The sequence below is a fragment of the Monodelphis domestica genome, chromosome 1 (assembly GCF_027887165.1).
Source record: "Monodelphis domestica isolate mMonDom1 chromosome 1, mMonDom1.pri, whole genome shotgun sequence".
Classification (NCBI taxonomy): domain Eukaryota; kingdom Metazoa; phylum Chordata; class Mammalia; order Didelphimorphia; family Didelphidae; genus Monodelphis; species Monodelphis domestica.
The window spans coordinates 534,122,445-534,147,892 of record NC_077227.1 but is presented as its reverse complement, the minus strand read 5'-3'; the positions used below and the strand labels follow the sequence as shown (position 1 = coordinate 534,147,892).

Here is a 25,448-nt window from a genome sequence, read left to right as displayed (position 1 = left end):
GTTCTTCCTCTGAAGATAGAACTTGATATTGTCGTCTCAAGGGCTCCAAAAGTACATACTGGCATTATCTGGAGTACCAAAGGGGTTGGGGGAATGGCATCTTCCAGGAATGAAAAAATAGAGAAACCCCTATTTCTAATATATCCAGTTTAAACTTCCAGGCATCCTAAGCGTTTACTAGAGATAATGGAATAGGGAATCTGGAATTATTTATACCATGCTGAGATGTAGTTCTTTCAGTTTACTTCTGGGGAAATCTAGCTTTCTACCTCAGGGACTCTGATAAAGGTAATTAACAAGGTTACACCACTATCCCTTTCATTATAAACAACAGTAATTACCATAGGTAAAATTTTGTCCTCTCACAGTCTCAGGAGAAGCAGGAGGATGATAAAAAGAGGGCTGACTTAGAACAAAATTAATTCAACCCGATTTTTTAAAAAACACTATCAATAATACTTTTCTTTAATATAAAAACCAACAAAGCATTTGGTCATAGATCCCAATTTTACATATGGATAAATTGAGTCAGGGAATGTTTAAATGAATTCTTAGCATCACAACTCTGGAATAAACCCAAGTCTGACTTTAAGTATATATGTCTATGTGTGTGGGTATATACATATACCCATATATACTCATCATTGAACACATTAATGCATATGTATGTAATATGTATATATATATATAATGAAGAAATATGTGTATAATACATATATAGTATACATTTTCATGTTATTGTCTACATACAAAAGAAACTAGAATATGGCCAGCAAATACTAAAGGTAACAATTTTACTGATTTGATCTCTTTCTGTCTCTGTCTGTCTGTCTGTCTGTCTGTCTGTCTATCTCTTTCTCATTTATGTGTGAATGTGTTGCCGTGGACAGAATGCTGGTCCTAGAGCCCAGGAGACCTGAACTTAATTTCGACATTAGATATTTACTACCTATGTGCCCTTGAGTAAGTTACTTTTAGTCTCTGTCTCCATCTCATCATCCATAAAATGAAGATAATAATAGAATCTACTTCCCAGACTTGCTATGAGGATAAAATTAGATTATATTTGTAAAGTGGTTAGTATAGTGCCTGGTAAGCACTATATAAATGCTAGTTATTATTACAAGTGCTTTGTGTGTGAATTCATATATATCATGCTACTCTCCATATGCTATTCTACCTCCACCTGGTTTCCATTCCACAGAACCAGATGCCCCAGAGCTCCCCAACTCCCCCTTTTAGTGTTTCCTTTTGTGGGTTGTCCCCCTTCATTAGATTGTGAGCTCCTTGAGAGTAGAGATTGCCTTTCCTTTTATTAACCATGTCCCCAGTCCTTAGCTTAGTGTCTGGCACATAGTAAAAACTCTATAAATATTTATTGTATTAGATTGGATCTACTTATAACATATATATCTCTATGTTTTATGCATGTACATCTTTAATGTTACCACTTATATATGAAAAATAAACAAATGCCAGAGACAGTGATCTTGCCTACTTGCATTACTCTCTACGTATACATTTGGTTTTCCCCATCCATGTAGATTTCAGAACAGTTTTAAAACTGGCAACTCTAAGACCCCAAAGATGTTGGCAGTTAGTGGATCTCCATAAGCCATGAGTTGGCTTATAGTTTTGTCTTCAGAGACAAAAATTGTGAAGGACGTGCAATATTCACCGAGAACTAGTAGTGAGATTTCTAACCAAGAGTCTCAGCTGATGAATCAGTAAGAATACTAAGAAAGTAAAATCAAAGCATGTTAGCTAGTTGAGATAATTCTGCCCTTTGTCTTAAAGAATTTGACCACTGGGCTAAAAAAAAAACCCCTTCTATTTAAGGATATGAGTAACTGAAATATAAGGCAAAGAAATAGAAATTTTTCTGTTTGTCATTAGGCAAAGGAATTTCTGCTTTTTTTTTCCTAATAGTACTGATGGTAGATATATGAATTGGTCCAAGTATTCTGGAAAATAATTTATATTTATGTAAATAAAGTGGCTAAATTTTTTTTTACTCCAACTTTGACTCTGAGACTCAGGGGTCTTTGTCCAAAGGGGCCAATGACAAAAGGAATTATCCCAGATCACTAATTATTTATTAGCTCTCCATTATTTAAAAATTTTATAATATTTTATTTGATCATTTCCAAGCATTATTCATTAAAGACAAAGATTCTCCATTTTTTAAAAATAGTAATGAAGAGCTAGAATGGGAAAAAATAAAGTAGATGTCCACTTAAAAATGGCTAAATAGATTGTGGCACATTATTTTAATAAAATATTACTACTTTATAAGGAATGATAAATATATAGAACAGAGGTGACAGACATGAAGAGTAATACTCTCAAGTGGACCATAACCAAATTAAAATATAATTGGGAATATTTAATAAAAGAAAGAAAAATACAATAGAATATAGATAATTTTATTATGTGCTTTAAAGTCAACTTATGTTTGACAGGTGTATTTTTTGGTACAGTTTGGTGAATGAATATTTTTCTTTTTTCCTGTTCTTTTCTTTGAGTTTGACTTTATTGGAATAGAATATAGAGAGGCATAGGAAGACTTGTATGAATTAATGCATTATTAGGCAAATAGAATCAGGCAAATAATAAATATAATTATTACAGTCATATACATGCAAAGAACAGCAATAAGCAAACTCAAATTCATTACTTTGAAATTACAATGACCAATCTTTCATCAAACAAGACTTAGAAATTCACCCCAATCCCTCCTTGGAAGAGATAGACAACTATAGGTGTATAATGTCAGACTTGGTTGATATATTGATTAGTTTTGGTATTTTTTGCTTGTTTTTTTTTTCCTGAACTGTTTTAATTTTTTAAAAAAATTCTTTGTTATAAGGGATAGTTATCTAGGAAAGGGAGGAAAGCGATATTTTGAGAAATGATGGTGGCATAAAAACAAAAAATCAATAAAAATTTAATTAAAAATAAAATAAAAGAGCTTGCACAAGTATATGAGTAAAGACTTTAAGCTAAAATAGCATGGCAGCACAATAACAAAGCCAGAAGGTAGAGTCAGCATAGATTTCAGTCAATCATGGTTTGTAGAGACTCGTTTTCTATCAGCAAATCAGGAAAACAGTATCTGGTAGAGACTAGGAGGCCCATAGAAAGAAGTTTAGTTCTAGACTAGAAGAACAGTAACATTATAAACAGTATAGTAGCCTCTCTAGAAGATATCACCAGTCTTACCTTTGTGTATCGTTTAGTCACTGAACCTGCCTGCACTTGAGGTTCACATTTGTAAAATAAATCATTTATACTACATGGCCTCTAATTTTTCTTCCATCTGTTATAGTAAAGCTGAAAGGTGAAGAATGGAAAGTCTATAATACTTTAGAGGTTTAAAGTTTGGATGAATGAATCAATAATAATGGCAATTGAGTATCCTTGAATGAGAACAGTTATGGTGGCTTTAATCTCATTTAAGCAAGGCAACAAAGCTCAGTGAATGGGGCTAGACAGAGGATGAGTAGGAAAAATATTGAAAAACGACTTTGGGGCATTTATTTATCTTTGAGAGGATACAAGCATTGCAGAGCAACAGGTAGGGTCCAGGGAAAAATGAAGACTGATTCTTCATTTGAAATGCCTCTTTAAGTTATTGTTTCTTCTCCAATCTCAATTTCTGTTCACGTCATCATTTCATATGTGGAATACTATAACCATCTATTGTTCATTCACCTGTCTCCCCCTTTTCTTATCAAATTATCCAATTCCTACAAGGTTAAATTGCAAAAATATTCACTCTACTTTCCCCTCACCTTTCATAGACTTTCCTGATTGAATACCCAGAGAATCCCAATTTAGCCTATACTTACTGATATCAAGATCCCCATAACTCCTTGATATCTTCCTATCCAAATATTTTTTAATCCAAATCCCTTTCCCCCCTTCAGACCTTTCCCTCTGTTCTAGTCAAACACATCATTATTGCTTTCTCTTGAACTCCAAACCTTTGCTTATTCTAGTTTCCACTGAGAATGGTATTTTATCTCCTCTTCTGCTATGTAAATCCAATATATCAAGCCCTCTTTAGACCCCATCTTCCATTCAGCTTTCCTTTCATTAAATGTACTTATTCATATCGACCTTCCCTTTTTTGAGGTCCCAGAACTTTTAAACCCTTTATTATACATAGAGATAATAAAGCAATCCAGTGAATAGAGTGTTGGGCCTGAAATAAAGAAGACTTGAGATCATATATGGTCTTAGCCACTTACTTGTTTGTGGGAGCTTTTGAAAGTTATTTACCATTAGTCATTTTTAGTCTCCACTTCTACAAAATAATAATTTCTCTTATCTCTAGGGATGTTATAAATTTTAAAAGAGTTAATATTTGTAAAAGAGCTTGGCAAACCCAAATGACAATTTAAATACTAGCTATTATAAATGCTAGCTACTCATCTAGATTAGTTTTAAACTGTCATTTCCCTATTCCATGTGTATGTTATCTTTCCACCTTGCTCTCTTCACTATTAAATTCCATGAGTAATAGTAGTATATCTTAAATTTATTTTCCAAATTTATTAGTGTTTAGTATAATATCTTATACATAATGGACACTCAATAAATAAATACTTGTTGAATTAATGAATAGAAATCATCCATGTTAAGTGATTTAATTAAAAATAACATGGCATTCCTTGCCATATTCCTCATGTTACGTGTTATTGCACCAAAGTCACTGCTTATGCAATACCAAAACTTTGATTATTCGACTCCAAACTTCACCAAATAATAATGATGATAGTACTACTAATAATAACTAGTATTTATTTGAGCCAACTATGTTCCTAACACTTTGCTAAAGACTTTAAAAATATCTAATTTGATCCTCATAATGACCATTATCCCTACTTTAGATGTGAAGAAACTGAGATACACACAAATTAAGTGAATTGTGTAAGTCAGTGTCTGAGATAAGATATGAATGCAAGTCTTCTTGACTCCAGGTTCATCACTTTATTGGCTGCACCATTTAGTCGCCTACCTCCCAGTAGCCCACTGATCCTGGGAGAGAAGGCTTCTGATTTTACACAAACATTCCTCCAGATAATGTTAGGCTCCATTCAGTTTAATAATTGTCAGACTTAACTACAGATCACAATTTCTATTTTATAGGTTGCTACAGTTTGGTTCTATTCATTCTGAATACTGCAACCTTGGCCACTGATCTCTTCTTGATCATATTGTGATTGTGCCCCAGTAGCCTTTGTCAGAAGATCCTGGATACAATAATTTTTGCCCGACTCCCTGAAGGTGGGGAGCATTTTAGGTATTATTGTGTACTTGTGCAAACCTAGCTGCTTTTCTGCCTGAATCTACTCTAGCCCAGCCTCAGGGAAAAACAGAACATAGGTCATTAATAAACTTCAGTTTCTGACCTTCATGATATAGAATACTGCTGAATGACTTTGAGAACCTTCAATGTATAGAGACTGTGAAGTCTGTTTTATACAGTAGCAAGTCGATGGCTTTGAACTTACCTCCCGGTCCAACAGGGCTGGTGAGACTACAGTGACGATGTCTCCTTTCTCAGGATCAATATAGAACATGTTGGGAGATGGCTTGTCAGGAGTCTGCTGCAGGATGTTGTATCGCAGGAGGGCATTGTCTGTGGAAGGGTCATCAGCATCAAAGGCTGTCATACGCATCACGGTGGTTCCTGCAGGGAAAAGAATAGGAAGGCAGGAGAAGGGGTTATTATGACTCATGACCAGCATCCAGAAGGCTCTGCTTGCCACAAACGACACCACAAAGACTGTTCAACATTTTCAAAATTAAAAAAGAAAATAACATTCACTGGATCCCTTACTGACTTTCTTACCAAATTCCATTAAAAGATTCAATACATCAAAGAAAAGACATATAAGGTACACAGCAGGCATATTGAACTGAACTTCCCAGTGTTGTTTCCACTCATGTTAAGAGTTTTTGTTAGATATTTATCAGCTATTGCAGATGACTGTAAGGTCATGAGGCATGGCTAAAGGATCGATCACCAAGATGCCCATGTCCTACCTGCCAGTCTTACCAACTTGGTACCCAACTACAGGAGCTATAGCCACATATGGTTGTGTTATAAATATTTCTGTGTGTATGTGTGTGTGCATACATGCCATATTTGTATATATATACAGATAAATGTATAGTATGACCACATATACCAATACTATATGCCGATCAAGTACCATCTACACTTTCCAATCATGATATTCTGCTGCAATATTTTAGCAGTATGCTAAGCTGTGCCAGGGATATACTGAAAGTATCCGTGTAACTCAGAGACAAGAGGAATATGAAAAGGATAACGTTTCTCAGGGTCATCCATCTCAGAAAGTAGATCAATCTATCAATGTTCCTCAGTTATCTAAGATGATTGTGTCTGTGTGTATATGCATATATTTGTATCTAGACATTTATAAACAACTAAATTGAGTATCCATCTATATATACATATCTGTGAACACACATAAGTATATATGTTTATCGATATATATACATTTTATGTATATCTGAAAATATGAATTTGCAGGATTATGCGAAACATACAACATACACCTGTATCACATATATGCATGTCATCATACACATGTATGTGGATATAAACATTTATGCATATTTATGTATGCACATAAATCACATATACATATGAAAAGGTTGAGCTATTTTATTATAAAACACTGTATCAATGTACTATCAAGTTAACATCCCATTCTACTATTTTCAGATATGATATATTCATAATCTGCCAGATTCTTGCTTTATGATACTATGTAATTTAGTTTATATTTATAATGGGAAGCAGTATTCTCCTCCATTACTATAGCTGTCTTCTCAGCAAAGACATCAAAGGTTGGTGAATGGAGAATTCTGGGCTGCATCAACCTCTACACTGTGGCAACTAATTTCCACTAGTGAAACTTTTCTAGGAAATATTGATAAGAGTTGATGCCTTTACTTTTGGTGATTAACTTTTTAATTTTTTTGAAATATGTTCACAGCTCATTTGAAAAGGTCCTGTTGAGACCACTGTCAACATATAGTGTTTTGTTCCAATAAATAGCATTTCTTCTCATTTGTCATTGATTTGATCTTTAATTAGTAGATGATTTAACTATACAGGGATAGTTTAATCTTTAAATACTTCTAACAGGAACACTATAAGGACCTATATTCTAAGGCATAGTCAATTTTATTTTTATGATATTTTCCAGTGATTGCCACTTTTAGTCCCTTCTGATTCTCTTCTTGAAGAAGTTATTTGTGAAGATGGGGCAAAGCTCCCATTTAATCACTAAAGCTACCTCAAGTTCAAGGCACACTTTGGGCTCAACTTTTCAAAACTAGAACTTCTAAGTGCCTAGCGAAGAACCTTAAAATTATATTCAAACCAGCAAACAGAAAGAGTAGAGGGAGAATACCTATGTATTTATGTCAATTTAGATAGTGTAGAGAGTAGCTAAAAAGAATGAATAGCAACTGAGACACACAGAAATTCACAAAAGAAAAATTCTAAGTCAGGGAAAAATATACATAGCCTCAAATATCTGTATAGACACTTAAAGTTTAGGCAGCATTCAAAAAAGAACAAAAAGCCATGTCCTAGTTCTAGAATGAGCATTTGCCTTCCTAAGTATAAATGAGATTTTTTATGGTGAAACTCATAACAGGACCATGACTCTATATGCATAATTCTTATTCTAAAGAAATAAAATTGTTAGATTGGGATGGGAAAAGGAGTAACATTATAGAGTTAGAAAACCTATTAATAGCTCAAAGTTTGAGAAGAGGGAGAAATATAAGATGGAAAATATTTGATGATGGTCAAAGGATGCAGAAACAGAAGTGACCATTTTTTCACTTAAAAATTCTACAGACTAACTGGATAAAAAGGGATATATTGGGAAGTTTTGGAAAGAGATTATAAGTTTGGCATAGAGGTATGGTATAGTGATGCTGTGGGACTTCAATTATACATACATCAGCTGAAACTCTCTATCTCTGTCAAAAGCAAAGCAGGTAATCATTTCTTAATTTGCCTTCATGATCATTCTATCCTTCAAAAGTTGAAAGAACCAACAAGGGAAAATTCTATTCTGTATATGATTCTCACTAACAGAGAGGAACTTATTCCTGAGGGTTTAAACAATGGGAACCTTCAGGGGCAGATGAAGGGACTAGTGATAATTTCATTCTATAGTTTTTAATAGAGGCAACTATATGCAGTCTTAGTCTGACACACACTAGAATAAGGAAAAGCTCATTTCAAAGGGTTCAGAGGGGGGAAAAAGGCAGAATAATATGGAGTAAAATGCTTTGGGGGAAGTCAGTCCACGAGGGTTGGGAGATGACCAAGAATGAAAATCTGAAGACAAAAAGGAAAATCATTCCATTTATAAAGACAGGATTTATCTGATCAATGTGAATGCACAAGAGACTCTCTCCAATCAACTTCTATATAGAGAAAATGGAAGCAAGACCAGATAACAAAGAATCAATGAGTGACAAAGTTCTTTGAAGACAGTATTACAAACACTAAAACTTAAGAGTTAAGGCTCATGAGGTAAAATGAAGGTGACAAAAAGATTTGTTCATTTTTTCAACTATATGGAGAGGAAAAGGAGCATCAAAGAGGATGTAGGTGTTTTTGGAAAAGATTCAATGATTATTCTTCACAAAATAAAGCATGCCAAGCAGTTTAAATTTAATTTTTTTATTTGTTCTGTGCATTCTGAAAAGAAGAATGACTATTGCATTGTAAATGAAAAAAACAAAAATTATTAACAAGAAGTTGTTCCTCAGAAAAGGTAAGAATATGAAGCTGCTTAGTGATTGAATGAATTCAAGTCACTTGATCTAAATAAACTCCAAATTTTGGTTGTGAAATAACTGGTAGATGTGATTGCTAAATCACTATCAGGGATAGTTGGAATACTATGGACAATAGGAGAGATCTCAAAAGATAACAAAAGGATAAAAAGGGAAAATTACAGAGTCTAAATACTGTAGACAAGTGAAATTGACTTTGGTTCCAGGGAAAATCCTAAAAATTTTCATTAAAGAGATATTTGGTGAAATCTACACTAGGATGAAGTGATTATAAAGAACTGGTATTGATTCATCATGAATGGATTATACAAAAACTATTCACATTTAGTATTTTTTAACAAATTTTTTTTTATTATGAAGTATTGACTTGACTCTAACTATGTCACTTAAAAATATAGGAGAAGGGGATACATGCAGCAGAAAGGGAAATTTATCAAAACACTTCCTCAGACAAGCTTCATTTACCTTCTCTGTTTTCTCCTTTCCCCAGGCCAGAGTTTGCCACTATCCTATTCATTTCTAAATAGAGTAGGGATAAGGATTAGTTCAGTCTAGGCTTCAAGACTTTTTCATATCTGTCCCTTAAGCACTAGAGCATACTAGAGTACATCCATCCCTTCTACTGGATACTAGTAGTCTCCTCTCTTTCAGTGAGACATCAGGTCAATATGAGACTATGGGCATCACCTGGGGGGGCGGTACTCTCTTCCTTAAGGTAGCCTTGGTACAGATGTTGAAGACAGGCCAGCTCTAGCCCAGGGGGCTGCATTGAATTATGCTATAGATACCAAGGGGCATCCTCAACGAGGGTAGGAGCTATTGAGATATAGCCTGCAGCTCAATGGATATTGCTGAAATTAGTATCCAGTAGCTATTACAGTAGGTTGTGGTAACTGAGTAAACCATACTTTCTGGCCTTCAGCATGACCTCAGTCAGCTTCTTATGCTGCTTCATATGTATGTATGTCCATACCTGTGTATGGACATGTGTTTTTGGTCATGATTTTTCAAATGGGAGATGAAGAGAATTTTGAGGATATAATTTATTTTCATTATAGCAAAGCTTTTTGATTCAATATATTTTGGTGGAGACTATTGGGAGATGTGGATTAGATGACAATCTAATTATACAGATTTAGTGCACACTGGAAGACTAGTCTCATAATCTCAGAGTAGTTGTTAATATTCAATGTCAGCATAGCAGCAGGTTTCCATTCTTTGGTCATTTGAACATTTTAATCAACAATTTGGATAAAAACAGAGATGACATGCCCATTATGTTCCCAGATGACATAAATTGAAAGATACGGCTAATATATTGGATGGCATAGTTAGAGGTAAAAAAGATATTGGTAGGCCAGAATATGGAGTGAATCTAATAAGATGAACTTAAATAGGGATCAATATAAACCCCCACATTTGAGTACAAACAAAACAAAAAAAACAAACAACAAAAAATTTCTCACAATTACAGAATAAGGGAGCAGTTATGAAAAGAATCTGTTTTTGTTGTTGCTGTTGGGTTGCAAACTCAATATGAGTCAACAGCACAATGTAGCAGCTAAAAAAACCAAAAACTTATCCAATCTTGGTTTGAAAAAAGAAGACTAGCTTCAAGGAATAGGATGGTGGTAATATCTAGATAGTATCTTCTCTGTTTTTGCCAATTCACATGTGGAGTACTGATATCAGTCCTGCACACTATAAGGGCATTCATACTTTTGAAAATTTCCAAAGGAGGACAATCAGGATGGTTAAAAGCCTTTGAGCCCATGCAGAAGGAAGATTAGTTGAAGGAACTGAAAACGTATAGCTTGGAGAATACCTAGGGGTGTCATGATACTGGTATTCAAGTATTTAAAGAGACACCTTGTAAAAGAGCAATTAGACTTGCTTTGCTTGGTCCCAGAAGGTAGAATCAAAAGCAATGGATAGAAATTGCAGAGGCTGATTATAGTAGAATCCCATGTCCATGGGGTATACATTCCAAGACCTCCTATGAATGGCTGAGATCACAGATATAAGAGAATACCTGCTGACCCCATATGTAACATGATTTCCCTTTACATACATATGTATAATTAAGTTAGATTGATATATAGTAAAGCATTACCAATATTAAATACAGTAAAATAAAATAAATTATACAGGATTATATAATTCTATACAGTAGTGCCCCTTCTCCCCCTTCACTTATCCACAGGGTTGTAAGATTTAAATTAAATTAAATTAAATCCAGTAACTCCAAATATTATATTTTATAGGATATATTAATAATCACTTGAAGTAGAAGAAAAAAGAAGGGACACAAGTAAAAGCCTGAGTAAAGAAAAGTTTTCCTTGCTGCATTCATGGGAAAAGAGAAAGAGGGGCAGGGTCACACACAAACTTTATCTCCAAAACATAAGGACATGATGTGAGAACAAAAGTGGGATGCTAGGATTTAGAGTCCTGGGGAGCAAATTCTAATCATACAGTATATGTTCCAAGACCCTCAAAGGATGTCTGAGACAGTGAACTGTTCTCTCTTTAACTTTTAACACTCATATTAACTATATAGTATTATGTTTTCTCTCACTACTCCTGACCTTCAACTCAATACTTCATGGCCTCCCCATCTCCAAAACAAACAAACAAAAATAAGACCAAACTCCATCCAAGTGAAAGCAGAACCGATGTGGAGAGATCACCAATAGGAGCAGACATGTGTCACACTCCAAAGAAAGAGGAGGCCTTTGTCTCACCACCCATCTGGCATCCTGCTTGCACCCCACCACACTTGATGCATATTGGTCTTCCTTCTATGTGCAATCAGCCACAGCATTCATATGTCCCTGTAACATGTGCTGGCCCTCTTCTCATCCACTTACCGAGCAGCAGCCCCCTTTCTGCCTCTCTCTTTCCCCTGAAAGGATCCTGAGTAACTGAAGCTGCAGAAAGCTGAACTTTGGCTAAGAGGCGAATATTGTATTAAGCTTGATATTAGGAAACAAATAAATAACATTTTAATAATTAGAGACTACCAAAAGTAGAATGAGCTTCCATGAAAGGTAATGGGTTTCTCCGTTTCAGAAGTCTTTAACCAGAAAACATTTATTGGGTATGTTATACTAAAGAGTTTTTTTTTTTTTGATTATGTAATTTTGACTAGATAGAGATGCTTAGGTTATGTCCAAATCTTAAATTCTATGATTCTGTTATTCTTCTACCAGATCAGACAAATTAGGACACTGTTCAAGAAGAATGTATTTGAAATAAAAGTAAAATTCAGTAATATTTTGTTAATAAAGAATAAATATTCCTAGGACCCATTCTTGAAATGGGTTTTCCTCACAGGTTATATGAAAAGGTGATGGGAGTCAAGAGTCCTGTTAAAATTGTATCTTCTGACCCTCCAGACTACTCCCTCTCTCTTTCTAGTCATTAAAGTAAGTTTATAAATAATGGAGTAACAGCAGGAAATAAAATTACACAAAGGAAGTCTCATACAAACCATCCCAAAGATCAAAGGAGTATAATTTACAAATTGCATGATATATTAACCAAAATTTACTTCCTGGTAAAATATGCTGAATCAAGGGAAGCCATCTAGGTGCTGTTTGTCAATATGCAAATTCCTGGCAAAATTCAGACCTCTCCAGCTCCAGATACAGAAAATGTAAAAAATGTCCTGATAATTTTGAGATGATGACTTTGAAGTAAAAATTTAGGTGATTAAAAAAAAACTAACCCAAAGTGGCAGATAGGAACCAGTTTGTTTCACCAAATCCCTATAAAAATGAGACTTCAAAGTCCTGCCCTATCTTCATCCCTCTTCTATTTCCATTGGGTCCACAATGCTAAGTGCTCCCAACTTTAATCTATCATTATGTGAGTGATAGTCTTTGCTTCCTCCTTTCATTACACCATCCACACCCCAAAAATATGTCTTCTGACTCTGTATCCCTCCTCACTTTTTACCACTTGTGTCTGTGCCTTATTAAAATGTGATTACAGTCTTATTTCTTACTGTCAACTAGTGGTCTTTCTCAGTGAGCACCCAGTGAACCGGTTTTGTCTGCCCTCATTTCATATTTTCATGAATTAAATTTCAATTTGGCATCGATCTCAAAGCTTTTTGGGCAACTTACACACCCCAAATCTAAAGAGAAATGGAAATTGACTATTAGCACCAAGATATGTATTATAGCTTAGAGACTGCATTGCTCAGCCTAGTCTAGTCCTCTTTCACTCTCTGTACAAATATATAGAGAACACTGCTTACACTAAGCAGTGTTAACTTAATTTAAGCATCATTTTTTCCTACCCTTAATCCAAGACTACCCTCCTTTAACGTGACTTGAATCTGTCTCCTCCTCACAACTAGAAGAAGGTAAGGTTTTCCTGAACAGCATTCAGACAATGGAATGGTGAATCAGTGGTCTTCAAGTAACGAAAGAGATGCCCCTTTTAGCATCCCTTTGTTTTCCTTTAGGCTCAGTATATTCCCTTAAGGATTTTTGTTTCTTTTCTCCTCTGTTCCAGACAAATTTTCATAACTTAACATCTGGCTATGTCTCACCCTATTAAACCCTGCATATAGACACATGACTCCTTCAAATGAATATGTGTTTGTGTTTGTGTTTAAAGATAATACTAAGTCTATATAGTTAAACTGAACTGCCTTAATCATTTTTTAAAATTTATTGATCCTGAAACATGTTTTCTGGCGTGGTTTTCACTTTCTCCCTTGTGCCCATTTTTGCATTACAGAACTTGAGTATCAAATTATTTGTTGACACAGTTTGGATGATCTTGCCAAGGTCTTCAAAGAATTTCGCTATTTTATCCTTTACACCAGATGTTGGTACATATATTGCAATTATCTCCATTGGTCAGGATGCATGTAAACAAAATTTAACAAAAAAACAGCTTGCTTATATTCATTCTGAGTGCTTGAAGGCATGATGACCATGTGTCCCAGGAAATTATATTTTTTATTTCCTTTGGGGTAAACAATAGAATCAACTCTCCTAATTATTTCACCCATCCTTTCAAAGAGAACCTGTATGCTATTCTTCCATTTAACTATGACTTCTTTATGTTGTGATTTCATATCATTTTAAATCTTGTGATTTCATTCATCACTCCCTCTATATATCCTGTAATCTAGTGACATTGACCTCCTTGTGGGTCCTTGCATATAGCACTACTGGATATTGTCATTGGTTGAGTAACATGCCTCACATTTCTCTCTCCCTTCTTTACATCCATCTCCTGGATTTTCTAGCATCTTTTGGGTCTCCACTAAAGTACCTCTTTCTTTAAGAAGCTTCTCCCAGTCGTCATTAATCTGAGAGCTACCTGCCCCTACCATGTTATCTTCTATTTATCCTGTATGCATTTTATTTTCACATGGTTATTTGCATATTGTATCCCCACAATCCAAGGTAAACACATTGTGAATAGAAAGTTTTATACTTTTCCTTTGAATTTCTAGTGTTCAGTACAGTGCCTGGCATATAGTTAGTACTTAATAATTCTTTATTGATTTGAATGTCAATGTGGATGTGATACAGTTCCTTCACTGCCCCTCTAACTAGACAGTACAAGTAAAGTAGGAGACTATAGAGTACTGGGAGCAATTAATAAATGCATCTATTTCAGTGATTACTGTACTCCAAAATATTGTCAGCAAGTGGCTAATATCCTGGTAAGGAGTCCCTCAATACTTAGATGGCAGACAAAATTTGACACCTAGATGTACTTTTCTCTTTGGATTACATACATGTATTGACATACTGTTCCATCTTCCTCTTTCCTTCTCAGAGAGCCACATATTATTATAAAGAATAAAAAAGGGAGGTGGGGGGAAGTTCAGGCAGATTAACTGACATATGGAAACAATCTGACAGTATCTTTAGCATCCTAGACTCAGAGTTGTCCACTTTTGCCAAGAAATAAGGGGGGGATTACTTTGCATTCTGTTGTTGGAGCTAAGCTTGGTCATTATAATTTTCACAATTCACTTTTGAATATTCTTCTGTTGCTTTCAAAAAGCATTTTTAAGTATTTAAACCGTGTTTTTTTGCTAAGCACTGGAAATGCTTAGCAAAGTCTAAAGTGGACTAGTCTTTTTGTCAAGTATACTAGTGGGGAATCAAAAGGAACCAAAGTTTTGACAGATACTTGAGAGAGAGGGAATAGATAAAGGGTAATACTAATTCCTCCCCTGCCCCCTCACAGAGCTGTTTGAACAATGGAGTCAGATTTTACTAGAACTGAAGGGTAAGAGAAAGTCCCCTTCAGTCTCTTTCTTCTTTAGTTGATGCTATTTGTAATTTCCTTCTAGTATATTTAAGACGTCTGAGTCTTCAGTAAAATAAAAATAACTATTTATTGGATAAGGGGTTAGGGTATAAATTAGGAAAGAGGAAATAGGAAATCCCTGGATTATCTCCCTTCTATAGATGTCTTCAGGGGTTTGAGGCACAAGTCTGAGTTCCAGACTATCTTAATGTCTTTGTTAGATTCAAGAGGATGGTATTTCTTGTCACAGAGATATGGCTTGAATGAATCTTCTGAAGGATAGGCTATTGACTTCCCTGAAGGGAAAAAGTCTCTATCCCACCAACTGTAAAACAGGTGAATGATCTGGATCTTTTTCTGATCAACAAGGGATTTATAGGTTGGTAGTTAAGTAGCTCAATGAAGATTTTGCTCCTTCCCTCTTCAATTCAAAGAGAAAAGGCCAACAGTCTCTAACTGCTCCACTCTTTTCTCACCTGGAATGTTCCATTTCCATCCCCCATTGGCAGTCAGTGTTTCATCCCATCTCTTCTTGAGATCACCTTGCAAAATCCAGTTTTTGCATTCATTTGAGCATTTTTCTCTTCCACACAAGCAAGTAACTTAAAGTTGAATAAATAAGTTTATTCTGGTCATCCCAATCTTTGAAACTATTTCTCCAATGATGGATAAAAATTAATAAAGTATAATGGGGGAATTAAGTACAAAATCTAAGTAAGCTGATGGCACTTAAAAAAAATCCTCATCTTTTGTCTTAGAATTGAAATAAGCATCAATTCCAAAGTAGAAGAGTGGTAAGAGCTAGGCAATTGAGGTTAAGTGTCTTGCCCAAGATTTCACAGAAAGGAAATGTCTGAGGCCACATTTGAACTCAGGTCCTACCAACTCAGAACTGACACTATATACTCAGCCACTTCGCAGCCTCAAAAATGGCCCTTTCCAAGTATCATTTTGGATTATTTTTTCTGTGCTCTGATTGTGCTTCAGTCACTAAATCTCTGCTACCTTATTTTGGTTCTGTTGCTTCCTATTTCACCTGAGATCATGACAGTTCAGTGAAAGAAAAAAATCCATCAACCCCCAATTAAGGAAGTCTTGGCCTGGTTACTCAGCAGACCTGGATTCTGCTCAAATGCTTCTTTTGTTGTAGGTGCTTAATGCATGCCACTTGACTTAATCATTAGACAACAAGGCCAATTTGACTAGTGAACTCGATTATGATAATAAAAGACCAGCCAGGTTTAGGAACATTGAATGCCACCAGCGGATATACTGTACCAACTCCTTAGGTTATATTATTCTGTTCTTGAAATTTCTCACCTTGTTTGACATTATGCATCTGATTTGGGGAAAAATATTCTACTAGCTAAATGCTAGCTGTTTGTGCCCAGTTTAGCCTGCTTAATTTAGAGGTAACTGTTATCACAGTAATGCTGGACTTGGAGTTTGAAAGAGGTGAGTTCAAATCCTGCTTCAGATTCTTACTAGCTTTGGGCTCCTGGATAAATCACTCTGCTTCAATTTTAGCATCATAGGAGGTTGGATTTGGTGTCTTTTTAAGTCCTCTCTGGTCCAAACCTTTGACACCATACATGTAACATCTTTACTGGTCAAATGAGAACCAGCTTGACTATAGATAAAAAGCTTAGGCTTGGGGTTAGGAAGACTTGGGCTCAAATGGTGCCTGCGTGACCCTGAGGAAGTCTTAGTGCTTCCAAAGAACTGTTGAATATTGGAAAGAGGTTGCTAGATTGTTTGGGGATATGAGGTAAGAAGAGATACAGTTTCCACAACAACTCCAAACAAGATGAAATCACAGGTTGCCCCACACATTTATTATTGTTGAACAACAAAGGCAACAATAGCGTGAGCCTAAAAGTCCTGATGAAACTCTACTTTCCTAGGGACAGGAAAATGATGTTAGAGTCAGGCAAAATGAAGGATCATTAGAAACATTTCCTGCAGGTATGAAGGCATACACTGTGATTTCAGCCTTCTCTACATTCACAATATTTACTCTCTAGAGGGTCAAAATAAATTATAATTGCTCTGTCGCTCCCAGAGCCAGATGGAATAACACAGGTCCCTTCAAAATCAAATAATTACAGGTTAATCATTGGAAAGCATAATGATGAAGTCATTTTCAGGGGGATAAGGGCCCAGCAGTCAGCCTGACAAGCTGATAAACAATTCCGATTGTTCTGCCTTGGGCAGACAGTCCTTTTCCTCTTGACTGTATTTCTGTGATTAAAAAATACTGCCTGCCAGACTGACCTTGAAGAGACCTGTTTGAAGTTTTGCTTCACTGCCACTTCAGGCACAGTCACACTCTTGAGAAATGTAGGCAAGATCTGACAATATAGGGGTTTCACCAGTGATGAAAGGTCAACCAGTTTTCAAGAACACCAGACATCACCAATGGATGTCCTGTATCAGCTTCTTAGATTACAGTGTTAGTCTATTCTTGAAATTTTTTCTCACCTTGTCTGAAACTATATTTTATTCCTGATTGTGGGGAAAAGACTCTCCTTGCACCAGAGATATAGAGCTTGAAAGAACCATAGAGTTCCTTCAGCTAAATCACCTGATGTTACAGATGAGGAAACTGAGGCAAGAGGTATTAAATAATTTATTTAAATTCACTTCGGTAAGTAACTGACAAAGCTTGGATCTAAACCTAGGTTCCCTGATTCCAAACCTGGCATTCTTGCCACTGAACCATAATGATGTACTACAAAGTTGGAGAGCCTTTATAGAAAGAATGAAGAGAGATATTTAAGCAGAGGAGCAAATATTCTCTAAAATATACAAAGTGTGTCATATCTTCTGTGAAATCATTCAGAGTTCTCTCATCTAGTTAGTATTTTCTCTCTACTTAGAAGAGTTTGTATTTATTTATCTTTTATAGATTAGAAAAGTAGAGATAAGTGGCACAGTGGCTAGAGCACTGGGCTCGAAATAAGAAAGACTCACCTTCATGACTTCAAATCTGATTTTAGACACTTACTAGCTGTCTGATCCTGGGCAAATTATTCAACCCTTTTTGCCTCAGTTGCCTCATCTCTAAAATGAGCTGGAGAAGGAAATAGCAACCTATCTTTTCCAAGAAAACCCCAAAATGGGTTAATGAAGTGTCAGAAATGACTGAACAACAACAAATACGTGTTAGATTCCCTCTTCTACCCTCCTCTAGTAGAAAGTAAAGCTATATTTTACAGGGGAAAGAACACCGAATTTTAAGTCAGAGGACCTGGAGTCAAATTCTGCCTCTGAAACCCAAGGCTTCATAGGTACTAAGTCATTCACTTAAGCTCCTAGGAATTCATTTTCTTTCTAAAATAAAAGAGGGTTGGACTAGATGGTCCCTTCCAGGATTAAACCTATTTTCCTTTGATTACATGAAGGCAGGTATTTTATAATCAGACAGGACAAGACCTGAGTCACGAAGAGAATTAGGGGGATAATTAATGACTGTGCCCAGCTCTAACACTCTTGCTTCCTTACCTCTGCCTACTTGGCTTACCTTACTTTGTTTTAGTTTCAGCTTCTACAAAATACCTTTTACAATACACTTTAATTTCATTGTCTTTACTCTAAGACTCACACAAATGTATCACATATAAAAATATATATTTATAAATCTACATATCCTATATATGTACACATACATATATAAATCTCCCCTTTAAGACTGATAACTTCTTCAGAACCAGGACATATTTGTTTTCCTTTCTTTGTAGTCTCAGAATTTAGCTTATTTTCTGGCACACAATATCAACTCGAACAAAAACATCAAAAGAAAAAAATGATAGCTGAATTCTTAAGAACTTGATCAACATAAGGAGGAAGAAGTCCAAAGACCAACAATGAAGCATGCTACCCCGTCTGAAATCTGTTATCACCAGACAGCTGAAGGACTCAAGATGCAAACTGAAGCATATATTGTGTTCAGAGTCAGTGTGGGGTGTGTGTGTGTGTGTGTGTGTGTGTGTGTGTGGTGGGGGAGTTGATATGTTTGTTTGGTTATATATATAATATTTTTCATGAATTTTGCTTTTCTTTGCAATGGGAGAAGAGATGAGAGGGAAAGAGATTCTGGGAACAGGGCTTAAAAGAATGAGAGGGAAATAGAAGAAAGGACAGAAGAAACCACCTATATAGAGAGCAACTTTGAAAGTTTTGTTAAATTTATTATTTACATTAAAAGAAAAGTACATTCAGGTTCACCTAAAGGATATGATTGTAGATTATCTATTAATCCTGTGAATTTTACATTTACTCCATCCTGCTTGGTCTTTAGAATTTTAGTAACCAGGAATGTATGCATCAGCACTTAAGGATTAAGTGTGGGGGAGGAAGGTCTAGGACCCGCATGTGCTTGCAGGTAACAGATCAGAAACAATTGACTGACTGACCCCCTGGGCTGTCCAAAAGCCAAGTTGAAGCCACCATTAGTACATGTGAGAAGCAGAAAGTGATGTAAAGAACTGCCTTTATATTTCGCATCACTTCCTGTGAGGGGAGTGGGCGGTGGAACTTGACTTGGAGGAGCTCGAGTGTGAAATATCAGACTGCTTCCCTTAGACCAGGGGTCCCCAAACTTTTTACACAGGGGGCCAGTTCACTGTCCCTCAGACTGTTGGAGGGCCAGACTATTAAAAATAAAAAAATATAAAAAAAAACTATGAACAAATCTGTATATGGCTGTCTGGGATAGCAGAGGCTGCAGTGCTGGCTGTAATGGGCCTGTCACACCTTGCACAGGCCCATCACTGCCACCACTATACCAGGTAGCAGTATACACAGGGTGGAATCCCTTCCCCCAGTTCGCTGCTCACCATGCTGATGTCTTCCATTTTGAAGCCACATAATCCTTTGCACAGCGCCTTGTTCTCATTCAGTTACTCTCAGAACAAGGCACCACGCAAAGGATTATGTCACCAGAAGTAGTACTGTAAGTGAGAGATGTCATGTTTTGAGGTGCCACCACACACACAGTTCTCCTCTCACTGACCACCAATGAAAGAGGTGCCCCTTCCAGAAGTTCGATGGGGTCCAGATAAATGGCTTCAGGGGGCTGCAAGTGGCCCGAAGGCCATAGTATCTTCTTTTCTTCTTCCTTCCTTCCTTCCTTCCTTCCTTCCTTCCTTCCTTCCTTCCTTCCTTCCTTCCTTCCTTCCTTCCTTCCTTCCTTCCTTCCTTCTTTCCTTCCTTCCTTCCTTCCTTCCTTCCTTTTTCTCAGCACCTAGCTTAGTGACTGGTATTTATTAATCAAGTAAATGTTTTTTAATTGAATTTAATATTTCATTTTTATCCCTGAATACCAAGAACCTAGTACATTGTTGAAAGACATAGTTTTAAACACAAATTTTTAGAAGCCTAAAGTGGTGGAGTTGCATAGTTCTGAAAAAAATAGCATGTAGTAATAAAAATCTCATTTTATATCTTATTCCCCAAATCAAAACAAAAACATCTGGCAATTAGTACTTGGGTTTATTTAGCTAGGTAAGATGAACATAAAGGCTGCTGATGTTGGGAGGCACAATGCCTTGGGAAGCTTGCAGCTGCTATGTGTTTCTAATTTGATAGTAATATTGCTCTTTGGGACCCTTTCTGTTCAATGTCTGTCAGATCCAGCCATTTCCTAAACTGTAAACATTTCCTAAACTCTTAAATGGAGAAATCTAGGTGCCAAATTCTGCCTTTTTAAATGAAGCTCCTTTGGCTCTGTGTTTTCACTCCATGCCATAGAACAGTTCTGAGAATCATCCAGAGTCCAACCCTAGCTTTAAGCCTATGAAGGAAATGGCGGCAGCAGCAGTAGAAGTAGCAAAAGCATCACAGATTCCTTGTTCAACAATAATTTGTCCTGGGCCTGAGAGAAGTATTGCTAGGAACACTAACTGGACCAAACTGTCCTGCCCCTACTAATGTCATTCATCAGTCTGAGGACCCAGTCTCAATCCCTTTCTATTCCCTAAATTTAGCTCATGAGATCATGAAAGACACATAGAGCCAGAGAACTGAAGGCTTGGATAAAACTGAGAGCAACTGGGATAGCTAAAGTACAGATGGAGGTAGACCCTACAAAGAGCAGACTCAAGACTCTCTAGGATTGAAACTGCAAGTGATCTACAGAGTTAGAGGTGAAAGGAATCTTAGAGATTAATTACCTCATCTTCATTTTTATATCTGGGGAATCTGTGTTTTGGAAACAAAAAGAAACAGGTCCTAAATCATACCAGTAAAGAGTAGAACCAGGATGGAAAAACCAAGTTTCCAAACTCCAAATTTAATTAATAGTAAAAACAGAGAAGCTAAGGATACAGAATCTCAGGAAAGCAACTTTAGCACAGCACTAACATTTCTTGGTCAGAATAGCATAATGGGGATTTATAGCCAGTTCTGCTTTACTCATAGTAATAAGTGACAAGGTTAAATCTCAACTCAGCTAGTTTCTATCCTCCTCATTACTCAGAGCAAGCAGTGGAAATGAGGCCCTTGGATATCAGTGGGAAACAGAATTGGGAAAATCATATGTACAATATGAAGAAAATGTTAATTTGGAGTAAGGAACCCTCAGTTCCCATTTTGGTACTACTATTTATTGGTGTGATTTAGGACATATTTCCTAATGTCTCCAAGACACTGATTCTCCAGATGCAAACTAAAGACTAGAAAATCTCTAAAGTTGCTTTCAACTCTGAACCCCCAGATCACCTATATAATCTTAGTCCTAGAGAGTCTTGAGTCTGCTGCTACCCCATTTATACTTCATCTACCTTAGTTCCACTTGGTTTTATCCAAGCTTCCCATTCTCTGGCTCCATGTGTCTTTCTTAAATCTCATGAGCTGGGTTTCTCTTTCAGTTAATTCCTATCTGTCTTTTAAAGATCACTTAGTGATATAGCCAACCATTGTTCACCCAAGGAGTTTGAGAACCTTTCTAGTTCATTGAGATACTTTTTTGATCCTTGAAAAGCAATTAATTAACTTGACCAAAATTTTCTACCTAAAACACTTTTTTGGTGGCTTTTTTTCTGGGATAAAGTACCAGATTTTCAAAGTTCCACTTTAATACACTATAAGTCAATCCCTAGTTTTTATTCACATATACATATACTCACACATACACATACACATGTACACACATGCCCACTTCACATGTGTATATATGCACACAGATGCATGTATGTGCACGTATGTGTTGTTTTACAAGCCTGAATTTTTAAATCTCAGATTTTCTAAAGGAAATAAATGTATGCCAATTCACATTTAAATAAAGGAGAGGGATTAATTATTTCTCAGCATGCTAGTAGAAAAAGCATCACACCTGAAGTAAGACTGGGTCTTCCTAGCTCTTCTACTTATTAGCTGTGTAACTTTGGGAGAGTCCCCTAACATTTTTAGAACCTCTGTTCCCTTATAAGTACAACAAGTCCTTATGAGGTAGGGGAAAGGAATAAGCATTTGTATAGTTCCTCCTCTGTGCCAGACACTGTTCTAAGTTCTCCCCTCCTCCCCCATTTTTACAAATATTATCTTTTGCTCTTATGATCATTTAATCATTCCCAACAACCCTGTGAGGTAGATGTTCCTATTATCCCTATTTTACAGATGAAGATACTGAAACAAACAGAGCTTAAGGGATTTGCCCAGGGTCACACTGTCAGTAAGTCTATTGAGGCTGGAATGAAACTCAGAAGTTCCTGACTATGAACTTAGGGTTGTATCCATTGGACTACCAGTTGTCTCTACTTGGAAATATAATTGTTATTCTCTTTTTAGAGATAAGGTAACTAAGAAAAAGTAAAGGGACTTGTCCAAAATTTCACAGTGAATAAAGACCCACATTTAAGGCCCTATTCTGACAATTAATACCTCCATGACCCCAGGAAGGTCACTTACTGTCTCTGAACCTCATTTTCTTTATCTGTCAAATGAAAAGACTGGACTTGGTAGAAATACTTTTAGGTCCCTTCAAGCTCTAAACCTTGTCTCACAACACCTGAATCCAAGCTTAATGCTGCCTCTCTGGTACATTCCATAACTTAAAACAAAAGAGACTTTTGCTTTACAATAAGCCATTGTAATCATTCATTCACATTACCTCCCCAAAACTCAAAAGTCTGCATTTTTAATGTGAATCAAATGAATTTATGATTGGTAGAATTCAAATAGAGTGACTAATTATAGAATATCATGTGCTCAGAGAATAATGATAGGGCATCTTCTTGCCTTGCATATGACATCTATATATGTCCAAATGCAGACTTGGAGAAGTTTTTTCTACTGCCTTCCTTCTCCTTCTAGCACCCTTACCTAACCAGGTGAAAGTTTCTCCAACCTCAGCTTTTGTAACCCCTCATCTCTGCTATCTGGAGGTCTAGTCTTCCTATGTACTATATCAGTGGTGGTGAACCTGTGACACAGGTGCCAATGAAAGTACACAGAGTGCTCTTGGTGGGCATGTGGACACCCTCCCTTCCCACCCCCACACCCAGAGTTCATTACTAGAAAGGCAGAGGGACTTGGGAGGAGCTGTTCCACTCTCCCTATCCACTGTGCCTGACCACATTTTTTCACACCCCACTTCCCCCTCCCCTCCCCTCCCCTGCCCAGCAGCCCAATGGGAGCACTTTTCTCTGTCCACTGTGTGGGGTAAGGGGGGTGGCATATACTCCCATGGGGTGAGGGGCACGGTACTTGGTCTCTGAGGGGGATGGGGCCAGGCACTCCATCTCTAAAAGGTTAGCCATCACAGCACTATAGTATACTCACACAAAACAGGCATTCAATAAATGTTTACTGGTAATGATCAATAATATGCCCTTAAATCTCCTCTGACCTGGTAAATACTAAGGTAGGTTCCACGAGATCAGAAAAATTTGCTTCTTGAGAATTGGGCTGATGTCAAAATTGGGCTGATGTCACCTTTAAACAAGGAGAGACTATTCTTATATGCCCATTATAGTCTTGTATTAAGTTCTCAATTTCAAAGGACAAGAACAGCAGTTATGAGTTTGCATAATAATACTTTCTTCATTATTTTCTTGAATATATACCTCCTTTCCTTAATATATACTTATACATTCATAACTCTTGACATTTGAATTAAAACTGAAAAAAAATCTGATCAGTTATTCAAATGTTATCACATGCATATCAGCCATGGTGATATTAAATCCATTTTTTTATTCCCCTTCTAAAACATATCAGATGACTTAAGTATAATTTAAACAAAAGAAATGCATTAGGGTTAATGTCAAAAATAATCTAGGTTGTCACTGTAATTATAAAGGAAGTTTCCCATTTTTGCCCCTATACAAAGTACCACTAATAATAGCTATATCCATTTCTATTTAAAACCTTTAGCCAAAATAGCAAATGTCTTCTCCACAGGTATTGAAAATAAGTGGGAGGGAATGAAGAAAATTAAAAAAATAAAGAAAGAAAAAATGACCTATTTTTCTAATGTTGTCCTTCTTTTAGGTCACTAATCAATCCTTTGCTTAGCAGATGAGTCAGGAGCTAGGGCTGATGGGAGTTCTAAAATTCATCATTTCAATCCCTCTTAGGTTGTTGTGGAAATACTAAATTATCATAGAAAGCAAATGTTTCTATGAAAAAACATTCTAGGAAACATAAAATGATTCAAAGGTGAGAAATTTGGCCTTTTTAATGTTTTTATTTTTTAAGAATACCATCCTGTTTAATAGCTATCACAAGTGACAGTGCAGATGGAATTTTCATGCAATGGATTTTAAATACAATAGTCACTCAGCATACTCAATTAATTGCCCTAAAGGTTGGAGGTTTTAAGTATAAACCAGTAATGGCACATGCATTAAGTTAGCACACAGCCAATAGTACAGATATTTGTCCTATTTATTTCCAGGGGGTATTTATTTTTAGCCTGATAAATGTGAGGTAAGTGCATTACAGACCTTATGACTATTTTACTCCCTGAATCCCTTTGCTTCCTCATTCAATTTCTAAAGAGTCTGTGCCCCAGTTTTCTGTTGAGCTATTGTTTAATTAAATTTTAGCCATCGCCTCCTTAGGAAATAGGACTATTTGAAGAGAGGTGTTAAGGTGATGCGGCTGTGAAATTGAGACTCAGTCTAGTACAACTAACTTTACTATACTAAGTTCTTTGTTTCATGAAGGAAGTTTAAGAAGTGACTTTGCTTGAATCTGTAAAAAAAAACTTTTTGTTTCTTACTCCCTTTTATGGACTGTTGATAGTGATTTTGAAAAAAATTCTATTAAATTCTATTCTATTAAAATGGAAA

At 36.2% G+C, this 25,448-nt stretch overlaps 1 protein-coding gene across 2 annotated transcripts in view; it reads right to left on the bottom strand.

Annotated features, from left to right (window-relative positions):
* CDH13 (cadherin 13) overlaps positions 1-25,448 on the bottom strand; it is a 1,329,441-nt gene that overhangs the window by 337,032 nt on the left and 966,961 nt on the right. For both annotated transcript variants that reach the window (XM_007476128.3, XM_056823341.1), the window contains one exon: positions 5,520-5,698. In XM_007476128.3, coding sequence (XP_007476190.1) covers positions 5,520-5,698 — 179 coding nt within the window. The remainder of the gene's footprint in view (positions 1-5,519; positions 5,699-25,448) is intronic.